General features: G+C 40.9%; 1 protein-coding gene and 1 non-coding gene across 9 annotated transcripts in view; both read right to left on the minus strand.

Annotated features, from left to right (window-relative positions):
• CNOT1 (CCR4-NOT transcription complex subunit 1) overlaps nt 1–15,010 on the minus strand; it is a 55,479-nt gene that overhangs the window by 11,486 nt on the left and 28,983 nt on the right. For 5 of the 8 annotated variants that reach the window (XM_041458667.1, XM_041458663.1, XM_041458665.1 and 2 more), the window contains exons 20-35: nt 14,446–14,570; nt 13,360–13,646; nt 12,449–12,527; nt 10,975–11,205; nt 9,538–9,678; nt 8,680–8,859; nt 7,501–7,617; nt 6,993–7,103; nt 6,319–6,396; nt 5,826–6,003; nt 5,198–5,328; nt 4,539–4,835; nt 2,912–3,052; nt 2,715–2,819; nt 2,074–2,193; nt 1,175–1,369 (exon numbers count right to left, since the gene is read on the minus strand). In XM_041458667.1, the coding sequence (XP_041314601.1) occupies nt 1,175–1,369; nt 2,074–2,193; nt 2,715–2,819; nt 2,912–3,052; nt 4,539–4,835; nt 5,198–5,328; nt 5,826–6,003; nt 6,319–6,396; nt 6,993–7,103; nt 7,501–7,617; nt 8,680–8,859; nt 9,538–9,678; nt 10,975–11,205; nt 12,449–12,527; nt 13,360–13,646; nt 14,446–14,570 (2,516 nt within the window). The remainder of the gene's footprint in view (nt 1–1,174; nt 1,370–2,073; nt 2,194–2,714; nt 2,820–2,911; nt 3,053–4,538; nt 4,836–5,197; nt 5,329–5,825; nt 6,004–6,318; nt 6,397–6,992; nt 7,104–7,500; nt 7,618–8,679; nt 8,860–9,537; nt 9,679–10,974; nt 11,206–12,448; nt 12,528–13,359; nt 13,647–14,445; nt 14,571–15,010) is intronic. The other 3 variants (XM_041458664.1, XM_041458666.1, XM_041458662.1) reach the window with 1 other exon arrangement.
• On the minus strand, nt 8,046–8,184 carry LOC121349018. Its single transcript, XR_005954451.1, has one exon. It is a non-coding gene; the product is annotated as a small nucleolar RNA SNORA46 (small nucleolar RNA).

Raw genomic sequence — 15,010 nt, forward strand, 5'->3', positions numbered from 1 at the left:
TGTGCTTGGATCCTCATGCAGACAGCTCAGTATCCTCACACTATTCTGAAGAGGATTCTTCTCTATGTCTGTCACTTGTTCTACACTACTACACAGGCAATGATGCCAGCTCAGATCACAGAACTCACTGCAACACTTCCCACTGGTACAGCCTACAAATTCTGGCTGGGATGGAGTTAATTTGCTTTATAGCAGCCCATATGGTGCTGTGCTTTGGATTTGTGCTGAACCAGTGTTGAAAACACACCACAGTTTTGCCAGTTGCTGAGCAGCACTAGCACAGGATCAAGGCTTTTTCTTTCTCACTCTGCTTCCTCCACCAGTGGGTAGGCTGGGGATGGACAAGAGGCTGGGAAGCAACACAGCCAGGACAGCTGACCCAAACTGAATAAAGGAATGTTCTATACCATATGACATCATGTTCAGCAATAAAAGCTCAGGGAAAGGAGGCTGAAAAAGAGCATTCATGGTTCTGGTGTTTGCCTTTCCTTTGCCTTTCCAGGCAAATGTCACATGTGCTGAAGCCCTGCTTTGTGAGGAGTAGCTGGACATCTCCCTGCTGATGGGAAGTAGAGATTTTAGTTTCAACTGTGCACACGGCCTTTATTTTCCCTATTAAAACTGTCATAATCTGAACAAATGCCTTCCCTGCATCTTCTCTGTGTCCTGCAGGAAAGCAGAAAGAGGAAGCAGCTGGATGGATGTTGGGCAGCTGGGCAGGGTCAACCCACCATGCATAGTCATGTATCAGTTACTGCAAAATAAACCCCACTTATTAATAAATAAGTGTGCCACTAGAAATCTAGTACTATGCTCAGTACTATCCACTCACAAGGACAGTTCAAACACCTTTTTAGCCTCCAAATAATCCTGAAATCAGACCACTCTGGACTGCAACAGCTCTCTACTTGCCACATCTGAACAAAACTTAGGATTCTATACACCTGCCTCTTCCACAGCAGTCTTAACACCACGTGTACAATACCCTGCGTGAACACAACGGCTCCCTCCCAATCTTATTTATTGGATTTCCAAAGACAGCAGTTCAGTACTGTTCACCCAGCAAGTTCCACAGGATGCATGAAGAAATAAGGTCACCAGCAAGACAACCCATGAGCTAGATGAGTAATAAATTCTAAGCAGGCTTTTACAGAGAAGAGCTGTCAACACGCACCTTCTGCAGTAGCCCCAGTGCAGCAATAGCATCCCGGGAGTTCCGAGCCACTACCACGGCCTCCAAGAGGCTACGCAGTGCTTGAACTTGAGGATTCATGGCCAGGGTGTGTGGAATGGATTGCAGGTGCTGCTCCAGCTCTGTCATACATTTGTCATAAATTTGTGCTACATCATCTGTAGCCCAAGCTTGCTGCTTAAGAGAAAGTGAGAATCAGTGATTTTTGCAAGGATTGCATTTGTGACACTCAAATACTGACTGACTGGCTCTTCTCCTTCAGAATCACAGAATGGTTTGGGTTGGAAGGACCTTAAAGACCATCTTGTTTCAACTGCCCTGCTATGGGCAGGGACATCTTCCACTAGAGCAGGTTGCTCAAAGGCACACCCAATTTGGCTTTGAACACTTCAGGGATGGGCCACCTACAGCTTCTTCAGATAACCTCTTCCAGTGCCTCACCACTCCTACAGAGAAGTTGTTCCTCCTAACATCTAAATTAAACCTGCCCTCTTTCAGTTTGAAGCCATTGCCCCTTGTTCTGTCAGTAAGGCCTTACACATCCATACAAAAACTTGTTAATTATCTTAAAATTCAGACTTGCCATCCCTGACCTTCAAAAGTAACTGAGATTTGAATAAAATGTTTCACTGCAATTAAAACTACTTGCAGTAACCCTAAATTGCACAATTTGTCCCAATTTGGGTTGCAAATCCCCAAAACTGGATGGAAGTTTTATATTGCCATTACTTTGTCTTTAGAACAAATGCATTTTTTCAACCACTGTCCCCAAGCAATACAAACACTTGACTCTTATGAGTCCTTCTAACAAAAACACAAGTGCTGCAACAGTCTCCACAATGGCTATAGTACTCTCAAGTGATTATTTCAGAAACCTCTACCTTCATAGGCTGAGCCAAGAATCCTGTAGGCTGAGTTAAGTCATTGGTGGGCAAGAAGCCAGGGACATTGCGTGCAAACTCCTCATAAACAGCCAGCTGTTTTGGGTCCACACCTCCAACCTTTGCAACAAAAAGAATAGGCATTTAACTCATTTATAAGACTGAGGCAGTAAAAAATGAGGGCAGTTTGTGTAGCAGGTAGCTACTCTTAAACAGAGTGGCTTAAACATCGAGTAGGATTCAGCTGCTCTGCACTGAGGTCCTATCTCTCCTTCCACACCTCCTAAGAGGGGGATTTTGCTTGAAAAATGAAACTCACACTCCCAGAAACAGAAATAACTGAATACTGAGAAATGCTCTGCTGAAAGCACACTGTATGTCCTTTAAAGGAAGAACACAGAAAAATAAAATATAAAGACAACAAAACAGTGAGAGAAAATGCACAGAAATAGAGAAGGAATAGAGAAAATTATATAAATACTCAATTTGAAATAACGTATTTATGTGTTTCCATACTAATCAAAATAACAGCAGCTGCACCCTTAGGCAAGATTAACAATATATTATTACTCAGCTGATGCTGCGCCATCCTGTTTTCCTTATCAAGAGGGAGAGAAGAGCAGCATCAGAAGAGAACTCACCTTTAACCTGATCTGCTCTGGCATCCGCTCGGCCTGGTACGTTAACACAACGGGATCGCAGTAGCGACGCCCCTCTTGCCTAGCATGCTTTCTGAGCTCAAATTCCTGCCAGAAACACAAACACCACACTGCATTTTACACACCCATCTGGATGTGTACGAGCACATAGGATACTTCTTCAACAGTTCCATACTTACAGTTGCGAGCCTCTTGTCCATCTCAGGGCCTGCCTTTTCCACAGCTGTCTTCTGGATAAAGCAGCAGGCAAGCTCACAGTTATCCTGTGCTAACTGGGCAGCTGCCTGCTCCATCATGTCCCTCTGCTGTGGGGAGGCTGCCTATTGGAAATCACAATCATCAGTGAAGAATGTAAAATTTCCCTGCATATAGCTAGCCTTAAAATCTGCACCACCACTTATACAGAACACCAGCAATGAAACGGAATGCTCTTAGGATCACACTCCCTTCCCATAGAATATACAATATTAAATTTAATTTTGCATAGCTTTGAATAAAACATGTAGGCAAGACGACAGTAAAGACTTTCAACAAGGAACAAAACAGCAGGAGTTCTCCATCTTCTCCACCTACCCATCTCCAGGGCACAGAAATAAAGGGCTGCTTTAGACAGACACACACAGTGATGCTAATGCAGGGAAGGCTTTGCATCACAGTAGAAGTTTTTCTGCTTCCTAGGTTGTAATTGGAAAATATAAAGGTGCACCACTAACAGTGCAAAAGAGCAGTCCTAAGCCTTTTTCAGTGGGTTCCTTTTCTGGTAAGGAATCAAGATTTTCTTCCTTCCCAGAGTCTGCTTTATGAGAACCCTGAAAAGATGCACTTACTTTCCAGGGTAAAAAAAGTTGTTGCAAAGCAGCAACTTCCACTAGAAATGGAATACATCTATAAAGGCAGCCTGTCCTATCTACCTGGACTTCACTGTCTGCCAAGAGCTCTTCCATTAATTCCTGAAAATTATATTATTTCTGTTAAACCACTCCGTAACAATAACCAGATAAGAATTTTAAGATGGCTCATACAGAGCCTTTTCTGCAACAAAATGTTTTCAACAATTATCCCTTTAAAAATTTCCTTGGATTAAAACTCAATTTGTACTAATGTCATACGTCTTCAGGGATACAAAAACCTGATTAATTTCTAATTGCTGAAAGTACAGCTGTGTCTTGATCTTTCCAAGATCCTTATGCTCCTGTGCATGTTGCTGACACTGATGGCAAGAATTCTGGGTAGTAGCTGCTGTTGTGGTCAGCAGTTCACAGGCTGGTCCACACTGTTAAGCTTAAACTTTCTTCATTAAGAGACCTGATAATAGCCTCTCGAAAACCCAAAGAATTCACAAGCTGTGCAGAAGAGTCTAAACTACCTCTCTGCTAACAGCAAAAATAAATAAAATCTGCTTGAAGCATGCATGCTGAAACAATCCAAGCTATCACCAAATCAATTCAGTCCTCCCCACTTTAGCTTTTCTGCCTCACACCCCACAGAAAGTTCAAGCCTCCAAGGCTTCCATGATGTGATTGAAGTGGAGAGAACACTGGGCAAAATCAAAAGATAGTCAGGAAATTTGTGTGCCATTTAAGTAAGATCTACCATCTCAGTTTAAGAGTGTTTGACCTAGAATCACAACACTTTTTCCCACTGTAATTCCACAAGAGTAATGAAGTTTTACTCAGTGAATTCATCCCCATGCTAGTTAAGCCACACAATAATTAACAAGTCCCCATTGTGGAGAACTGACTTACTAATGCTGCATGCTTACAGTCCCGTAAACTGGCTATAAACTCCAAATGATGGGGCTCTTACCCTCAGCGCAGTAGCAAAGCTATTTTTCAAGTTGGTAGCTATGCTCATCAGCAAAGGCTCCCTGCAGGTAATCATGGCCATCCCAGCAGTCAGGTTCCTCATCATGTGGTGAGCGGCCACACGCATCCGGGACTCCTCGGAATCCAGGGCGAAGTCCTTCCTGACTATCTGCTCACAGGTTGTCATGGCAATCTTGATGGATCTGTCCACCACGGGATGGACGAGGTCCTGCACTGCACGCTCGATGGCCTGCCGCACACACTGCTTCAGCTGCGGGTGCGCTTGGAACAGCGGAATCTGCAGGGCATTCGGAGAGGTGAGAGAAGGAAGTACACTGGAATCCCACCTATCCCAGACACCTGCATCTTCTCAACGACTCATAAGTGCACTGTCATAGAGTGTGCACTATTCCCATGTTCCCCATGCAGCTATCAAAGCATTTGATAAATCTGAAACCGGAACAAATTATTATTTTTCTAACCAACTTTGCAGCTGAGTAACAATGCAAAGATTGACTTAAGAGTTGAGCTGCTAACTGGACAAAAGGAGCACAGAGGCTTCTTTTATCCCAAAATCCTTACAGCTCCCACCAGCTGAGATCTGCATCAACGCTGGCTGTAAGAATTCTTTCAGCAAACTGAATCAGTTCTAAAACTTACCGTTGGATTTAAGGTAATGTGTGGAGCCAACCCTCCCAGAGAATAGACGTTGATGTCATGGTAACTGTACTGGGGCTGTGGAGGAACCGTGGCTGTACAAGTGGTGCTGGTAGCTGGAGTTGTAGAAGCAGCTGGAGAACACAAGTAGGTTTGTATTGAGACACTGAAACCACAGTGAAAAGCAACTGCTCATAAAACAAGTATATAATTCTTATTTAAACCAGGAAACAACCTAGAAATAAAAGGTTTGCAGTTTGATCATGAAACCTCCTAAACTTACCAAGCAACTTTCATTCTCCCTTTCCCTAATAATTAGTACCAAAGTAGCTTCAGTACATTTTAAAAGAGCTGTTTAGTATGATAGTTTTAGCAACCGGTCTATAGCGAATAGGAGGGAGTCTAAGGAGTAACTACACAAACACAGTATAGAATTAATCCTCGGGATGGCTTCCATTCCCTTCCCATCTCCAAACTCTGTAGACCTATTTCTTACACAACTACCCAGGTGCTCCCAAGCACTCAGGAATATTACAATAGCACCTGTGCTTAATATTTTATTTTGTGATAGCAAAACCTGTCTTATTTGAACTTTAACAGCGTGGTTCTGGATTCTATGAGATGTACTTACTGGTTGTTGTGATGGGTGGTAACTCTTCTGGCTGCTTCACATCCTTCTTTGGAGCAGACAGCTGCTCATCCAGATTTTTCAGACGGTCCTTGTCTTTCAGGAGACTTCCAGGTTTCAGCTCATTGATGTCCAGTGCAAGATTCTTGCAGAGCACCTCAATCTCAAACTTGAGATTCAACTGCAAAACAACTCTAGTTTAGGTTACGTCACAAGGAAAACAGCCAAAACATCTACTGAGCCACCTGACTCCCAAACTCCCCATTCTAATGCCATCCCTTTCAGAGACTAATAATGACTGAGGATTAGACAACTGTCTTGATGCTGACCTCATGGAGAAGAGTTTCATCCAAGTTCTACCAAATTACGCAATACCCAAGCAATCTCCCCACGCTAAAGCAGTGAGGACTGCTTAGTCCCTTACAACATCCTTCTTGACTAGTATGTCAATAAAACCTTACACTCAGAAGTTACAGAAAAAAATCCAGTGATTTACTTTTAGATCATGTTCCTGATGTAGCTCAGCTAAAACATTCATAATGGCCATTGTCCACGGGTTTGGTGGCCTGAAGACCTACAAGAGAAAGAAGACAGCAGGATTACAGAAACTTCCTGAATCATCTGGATAATTTATGACTGGAAATGTTTGAAACACAAGCAGCTGTGTGTGCATACAGCCATGGAAACCTTTGTGCACCTGTGATTAGAGCTGAATTTAGGTTTTTGGTAATAATTATTCCAGTAATTCAGTATAACTAGAAATACATTAGGAACTTAAGTGAAAAACTGGAAACACAGTGACCTGGTCCTTCTTGAAAGATCAGTTCTATGTCAAGCAGAACTGACAAGCTGATCAGGATCACAGTGGGTGGGAGGAAAAAAACAACAAAGTAGGAATAAATATATCCTAGAACCTCTTCAATGGCATCCCTCCATTTCTCAATGGAGTTCTGTTCAGGGATACCACAGTATATTTCAGCTAACACCACCCATTAAAAATGCATGGCCATGTACTTTCTCTCCACACAAAACTCCTTGACTTTATGCTTTTATATCCCTTTTCTTTCTCTCCACTGAATTCAACCAGTTTTCATTTTGTTACAAAAGGTGATTACTTCCTGCAATATTTTTCCATTTGAGCAATAACCCTCTCTGTACAGAGACACTTACCACACTCCTGACACTGGATTCTAAGACTTTGGCAACGAATGGCACTACATAAAGCAATTCCTGCTGTCCCTTAACGTATGCTTCCAGTAGTAGTGACTTCACATCCAAATCCTGAAAAACAATTGAAGTGGGAATGAGGGTAGAGAAAACAGCAAACACACTGCACAGTTCCACTAATACACTACTTCCTTTTCAGATACAAGCAAGGCTGAGTCAAGACAGCCCTTGAATTTTACAGACTGCTAAGCAGCAGTTACTTTTTGAACAAAGATTTATACATCTACATTTTTACATGGATTAACAAGCTTCCAAAATAAATTTAGGTACTAACTTTTCTGATATAAAAAAAATATTTAGAAGTGTTAAATAACCAACTCTGGAGTCATACTTTGTACTTGGCATACAAAAAGAGGCACCAGAAAGCTGGTAAGATTTCCCAAATAGCCTATGCTACTGCATAACAGCATACCAATTCATGCCAAGGCAATCTGTAAAGACAGAAGCTCACCGTGTGCAAGATGGGCTTATTTTTAGCCATCGTTATCATTCCCAGCCAGTGACCAAGGTTCTTTAACAAGGAACGGTCTGAGAAGTTGGCTGCAGCTTTATCTGATGTCAATAGCACCTAACAAAGAATAAAAAAAAGCATCTCGAGCAACAAGCAGAAGATAACCAGACTCCAAATCCAACAGCTGATGTGAATGAAGGCAAAGTTTTAGAACATCAAGTTCTGAGCTTCAGTCACATTACAAAGGTACTTCAACAGCTTTCACTTCAAGGCAGCACCCTGTACATCTGCACTGTAATGACTACAGAATTCTTTTCTTTAAAAGGATCAACAAAAGAGGATTATGTTTTCCCAGACCTTACCATTTACTGTTGAGACTGTTACAACTACTCCCACAGCTGAGTGTAACTTGTGCTTCCTCTTAATGCCTCATCACAGACCTGAAGGCTACAGTTTAACCTTCCAGGGAAACCATCTCATTGTCATGTCAAAACATATATCATGTCATCATGCCATAAATCATAAAACAAGTGTTCTGCTGTTATTTCTGTCCCTTAACTCCAGAGGAGCATCAGCTGAACAGAGCAGGTTCAGCTGTATTCTCAAGAGCCAGGAGATGCTTTCGCACTACAGCGTAACCCATGGTGGTCAGGAAATTCCACCAACAGGTTTAAAAATAGTGCATTCTTTAAAACTTTTTTCATCTGGTCATCACTTCTGGGCTATTCCTTCCTTCTCCCATCCATATTACCTTAGCCCTCCAACAAATTTTGGCTTTTACACCCTCATTTTCTAAACACACCCTTTCCCCCCTATTCCTCTTGGGCCAAAAGAGCAGAGTGCCATTTTCTATCTTTGCACTTTCCTGCAGAGAAAACAACTAGACCATAAGCAATTTTCCCCTGGGTTATAATTTCCAAACATCACACAAATTGAAGTCCACCTACATAAATGAATTCAAATGTAAATTTGCTCTCCTGTTACACAATTTAAGTCTTTCATACATTCCTAACCGAAAAGAATCCTAGTATTCCTAAAGATAATCTGTAAGTTTAATGGTAAGCCAGAAAAAATATTTTTGAATTATATTCTATATTTGAGAATCAGCACCACACAAACAAATAGCATGAGGAGAACAGCATGTTCCTGTGTTGCCTTTAGAAAACTTGCACTACTCACCTTGATATTTCTGTAGGTTTCATTTAGAACCATTTTATTAAACTCCGGATTCTTAAGTGTGTCAAGGAAGTTTGAATATAAGCTGTGAAAGTTAGGCTCAATACTGACTCTTTTCATCACAAGATACTGTGATACCCAAGGCATGAACTCTTCTTTCACTGTTTCCTTCAATTCTTCCACCTGTGCTCAAACCAAAGACAAAGCACACCACAGAACAGATGAGAAGATAATCAAAACCTTCTGGGGTCAGCTCTGACCAACATACAGTTTACGGTCAGTCAACTGCTTCTAAAACTAAGGTGGTTTTTTTACAAAAAAAAAAAAAAGTATTTGAAATCAGTGTCTCATTATCCAAAGATCTGGTCAACCAGTAAGGACTCAAGCATGTAATCAGCAAGGCATAGCAATTCACCTCTCCTTCAATTTCCAGCTTTTTACCAGACAACTGAAAATTAAATGTTGTCACCTAACAAGTTCAAGCCATTCATCCACGAAACAGCACAGGTGGAGCAGGACTGTACACCTCAACTAGTTCAGAAAAATTCCCTTCATTTCTGTATATCAGAGCTTAACCTTGCAACATTTAATGGTACCCAGTCCATTTATGATATGAATGTTTATTTAAGACTAAGAACAGGTATCTTTTACCCATCACTCCTCTCCCTGGAAAATTTTATCTCCAAAGATGTTTAAGCAGAAAGTGTTGGAAACTATAATTTCTTTACAGTGTACTCCCTCCTGAAGTTTTTAAAGTTACAATTCTGTAGCAGTATCATCAGCCCACACTTAAAAATGAATTTATAAAAAAAAGGATTAAGAGTATAAAATCTATTTTTACTAGCATTCTTTCATACTTGCCTTCTGTGTCATATTTGACTGAGACAGATTATTGAAGATGAAAGCAATTTTTTCCTGGACATTCTCTGGAGGTTCCACAATCCTCTCTGTTTGATCTGTTGCTACTAACAGCGTATCAATGTTGGTAGTATTAATGGAAGGCTGGAGGGAGAACAAGAAGTTAAGCATAAACAATACCTAGAGGTGACATCAAAAGAAACTTCTGCTCTGTTCTGTCAAGCAAAAATAGAATTGAGCTTTATCAGGGGACATCTACTGTCTCAGATTCATTTTCAGCAGCACTCTGAAGGAGCCAAGTGATTTTTTTATTCTAAAAATGATGATCAATACTCAGCAGAAGAATGCTGCTGCAGAAAAAGCCTCTACATGCACATAAGATAGATGCCATTGCAATGGCACCCTTTAGGCCTTTAAGCCTGTGTACAATTATAGCTTGGAGAAAAATCACAACACAATAGTGAGCAGCACCTAACACAGCAGGGAGTCTCCAGGAGCACTTCAGTGCTGATTTGGGAAGGAGAAATCCCAGAGGTTCGGTCTGAAACCAGGTTCTCATTCTGAGTTGACAGGTTAAGTCAACAGACCTGTGACCCTGGTCTCTACAGCTGCAGGTCTGGACCCCAGGGTTTAGCACCTGGTACACTGCAATTAAAGGAAAAGGCAATGCAGCTTCCAGTAGCAATCCTGACTGAAGTTTAAATGGGAAAACAAACACCTCAAAGTAACAAGTTTTTACACGACGTAATCAGGTGAGAAAGACATTAATAGCTACACTAATGACTGTCCCCCCAAGTGTGTTCACAACACTTCCAGCTGCGTTTGGCTTTTGCCTCCTTTACAGAGACCTATCCAAAGACAGTCCCAGGCAGAAAGACAGGCTCGACTTTCCAGTGCATCAGCCATCACACAGAACAGCACTGCCCATCCTCAGGATCCACATGGGACCAAGGGTGCCCCAAAACTTTCTGTGCAATAGCCAATTCTATCTATCTGCCAACCCTGTAATAACTCTGACAAGCAGTTCAGAGTTGTTTACACAAGTTACCAAAGACGTGAAAAACCTAATGGAGTTAGAACTGTGTCAGATGTGTGCAGTAAATGCTCTTAAGTCCCAAGCAGAATAGCAGCTGTCAACTATTTTAAGAGTCCTGTTGCAAGTCATTAACAGAAATGATGTTTCTGTAATTGTCTTCATAATTACAGCCTCAAGAACATATTTCAACTTTACCCCAAAGTAACACTGGGTAGTCTGATGATGAAAAATGCCATCTCTACAAAAACGTTAGCATGCTTTAAAAGGTTATATGTTTTAAATCAAAAATAAGGATCACAGTTTGAAAATCTGTAGTACACAAATTAAAACAGATTCTGCCTATATGTACTCAGTCCAGAGCAGCATCTGCCCCTCTGGGAAGGGCACAATGACACAATGCTCACCGGCACATCTTTCTTGAAGCTGACTCCAGTTGGTCGGGTGATCGTAATGGTTTTTGCAACAGTGGTGGTGGTTGAGGTGGTCACTATAGTGCTGACTTGGCCAGCAAGAGGAGCTTTTGCTGGAACCTGGGCCTGGGCCTGAGCCTGGGCAAGTGCAATACTTCCAGGGGTGGTGATTGAACCCTGCATCTTCACAGGAGGATCTCTGGATTGCTGTCCATATTCTATGTACTAAAATAGGGAGAACAAGCACATACAAAATTTCACATGCAGCAACAGAGAACTACAGGCTGATTTTCAGCATGAGCATTATAAAGGTTTACCAACAATAATTTAAATATTTGACAGTCTTGCCATAAAGGAATCTCTAAATACAACTGTATACCCTGATAAATCGCATCCCTGTCACTATGGACTTTCTTACTGCAGAGGAGCCTCAAGCTCTGCCTCTGGCCTCAACAAACTGATGTCAAGCATCTCAAGACCTAACATGCTTAATGTTTTACAGAGCACTACCTAAAAAACTCCATCCCTATCCCTCCAAGCCTAGAGCAGCAGAACAAAAGAGGAGAAAGAGCCTAAGAACAATGTGTGAATATCAAGAAGCAGGCTACAAAGCAGGTAAGAAGTCTTCTGCAAGGACTCTGACAGCTAGACAGAATAGTCTGCAGCTCACCATTAATAAGCAAAACCACAGTTCAGAAATAGCCAACTTTTAGATATTACATCTTCTGAAATAGTTCCATAGTAGAAAATTGGTTTCTTCCCCACTGCTATACATTTCCCCAGAAACTGGAAACATCAGACAGTCATTTAAGGGGTACAGTCTGAAAGCTGTTAGTGAAACCAAGACTGCTACTGAACTTGGCAGCTTCTGGTGTGAGCTCTACCTTAATGGTAGAGCCAAACATTTTTCCTTATTTAGCTCATGCTCTTAAGCTCTGCCACTGGGATCAGTTTTTCTGTATTTCTACCAATAAAAGCACATTCAAGGCAGACACCATGTGATGAACACTGTTTTCGACAACAAGATATTCCCATGGCTCTCAGACCTTCAGGAAAGAAATTTTTCCTGGATTATTTTATCAGGTCTAAGTATGAAACTGTATAAAGCCAGCTGAATGACCTCTATTTTAGACTAACACTCTAAATCATTAAGGGACTGGAATATGAATACACTGAGGCACTTTAAAACCTTCATGCATGGACATACATGCATTGCTTGATTATGCAGTTATACTCAGATAGCTGTTTCAACATAAACAACCCAAACAGATTTATGGAAGCAGGAAAGGCACCTTCACCTGCCTAACCCTACCCCAGAGCAAAACCTTTAAAAAAAGGCATTTGGTTCTGTGGATGCAACATGGTCTAAAATCACCACAGACAAGACTGCTTTTCCAAAGGAAAACAGAAATTTGCTCTAAAGAATTTAACATCATAGAAACTTAGTGTTGCTTACAGACACACTCACCTCCTGTAAATGATGTGGGAACTGTATAAAGTGACTAATAGAAGCCAAGTGCTGACAATACTGGGGATAGTCCTTCAATCTGTCAGACAAAATGTGCATTAGTCAGAAGAATAAGCCCACATCAGAAACAGTATTAGAGAGAAACAACTATCACGTATATCATTCCCATACTGCACCACAGAATTACTGCTGGACTCCTTACAGCAGCTGTGCTATAAGCAAAGCATTTCCTACAAAATTTTTTTTTGCTGCAAAATCTATATTAAAGCACAAGATTTATTCACAGCAACTCATCTTTTCCCACATCTCTATACTTCTGACCTAGTACACAATTGCATTTATATCCAGTGTTTGCAACAAGACTACTGGATAAGTTATTTGTAGTCTGGTTCAGTGCATTTTAAACAGCACACCAGAGCACACTTCACACCCAGAATCTTCTCTATCTGCAATTCATAAGAAGTTTTGAGAAAGAACTTTTTCTGAGATTATTTAGCCATGCTTTTCTGTGTAAAAGCAAAGTTCTAGAGCTCAGCTCTCAGTCAGTCCCTCAGTAATGAAAAGTGCAAATGGCACTCCACTGGAAAGCACCTGTGAAGGGTAATTACATTCATCCCATGTCTAACAAGCTGTCAGTTACTTCATCTAACTCAACACTTCACTGATTTTTATAGTCTAAGTAGTTTCAGCATCTCAGTTTGTCCCACATTTATAAAGGTATCACACAGAACATTTTAATTTAGAAAGGTTACCCTTTAACTAGCACATTCACACATTTTGTTTCAAGTCAGTTTATCTTTTGAAGAAACGCCAGAGCTGAGCTGTGCAATCCTGTACTGCACGATTAGAGCAGGTTCAAAGTTCACAAGACAATACAGGCACTATTAGAAATGTACCAAACCCACACTCACCTATTTTTAAATCTATCTAGTGCAGCAATACCAAAATAGTACATTTTGGATGCAAAAGGCTTTCGTAAGGCTTCAAGAACATAGCGCAGGGCCAGGCCCAATGCCATGTAAGTAACCAGTCCTTTCTCTATGATGCCCCCGAAGAGACAGGCAGTTATGTGCAGCTCTTTGTCTGGGTACTGGGGAAAGAAACGATATTCCTCAAACAAATTCCTCAGCATACAGTTAAACACTTCTCGTTCCCGTTTAATGTTGGAGTCCTTAAATCTCTGCAGCATTTCCAAGACCTGCAAAGAAATTGGAAATTGTTACCAACAGATTTGCTTTATTTCAGCCCTTTCCCATGTTCATGTTTCATCAGTGTTTGCAACTACTAAGGTACATTGTGCTACCATAACCACAAAGTAACTGCTTCATTTTAGACAGCAGACAGACACTACATCACTACAACCAGCTTCCTCTTCAGACTTCAGTTCTCTTTTAAGTAACTCTCTTCACACAAAACTTTTTTGTGACTGCCTACGCCATTACTTTCAAATTAGAAAAATTAAAATTAATGTTGTGTCTTCCATAATTTATAACTGTGCAAATATATTAAAGCAAATTTGAAGTACTTCAAAGAGTAAGTACATCGGACCAATAATTACTCTCACAGAGACTAACAAAAATAATTATCAAAAGCTCAGAAGGTAGAACTTGGGACACTTATATAGCTGGATCTTGCAGTCATTTTTACATAGTTTAAAACCAAATACATTTAAGATAATTTATATAGACTATTTAAAGTCAGTCTTTAGCACTTATTTTCAACAAAAAAGCTTCCACACCACACTGAATCCTTCCCACTTAGCAGTATTTTAGGAGTGTTAATTAGACATCTGAAGTCTTCAATCCAGAGAAGTCAAAGCTGAATGTAATGAACAACTTCAAGTTCACTGTGAAAACAACTTCAGCCAAGCAAAAAAGCAATGCTGCAAGCATCCACCATGAGTCCTTTATTATTTCCCACTAAAAGTAATACATGAAGGAATAATTATGATCCAAGTCTCTGGACAGGTGCTGTAACTGCTACAGAAGGGAACTCACCTCATCCACGGACATGGTTGGGTGTGGTGGATGGTTGTAAATACGCTGGAAGTAGCTGTTTGCCTCATCATCTATTTCTTTGCTAAAGTGCTGATTAGCCTCTGGCCACACCTGAGATAAGTCAGCTGTTAAAAGAAGGAACAGGTATCATACTCAGGACAACTTCAGACAGTCAGGATTTCACCTAGTCCTTTTCAATTCTTCTACCAGCCTATAGAGAACTGCTAGTTCTTCTGAAGAGCAGGATATTTAACCTTCCCAGCAGACAGGAATTGCTATTTAAAAATCTGTTTTCAATATGCTATATTTATTCAAAAAAACCTGCACCCTAAGATAGCATTTACCTCACAGTGCTCTACTCCTAGAACCCAGTGCATGCCAAGCTAACCTCAGCTGACAACTAAATAACTGAATGCAGAACAGTCTAGAATAAAGCATGCTACACAACACTAACATGCACACAAACTTGCACACAAACTTTCAGGCCAGCCAGTGAGCTTCCAACAAGTTTCTATGGAATGTTCAAGATCCAGAATATAAACCAATGGTGATTACAGCCACCTCC

The sequence above is a fragment of the Pyrgilauda ruficollis genome, unplaced genomic scaffold, assembly GCF_017590135.1.
Source record: "Pyrgilauda ruficollis isolate IOZ18807 unplaced genomic scaffold, ASM1759013v1 scaffold13, whole genome shotgun sequence".
Taxonomy (NCBI): domain Eukaryota; kingdom Metazoa; phylum Chordata; class Aves; order Passeriformes; family Passeridae; genus Pyrgilauda; species Pyrgilauda ruficollis.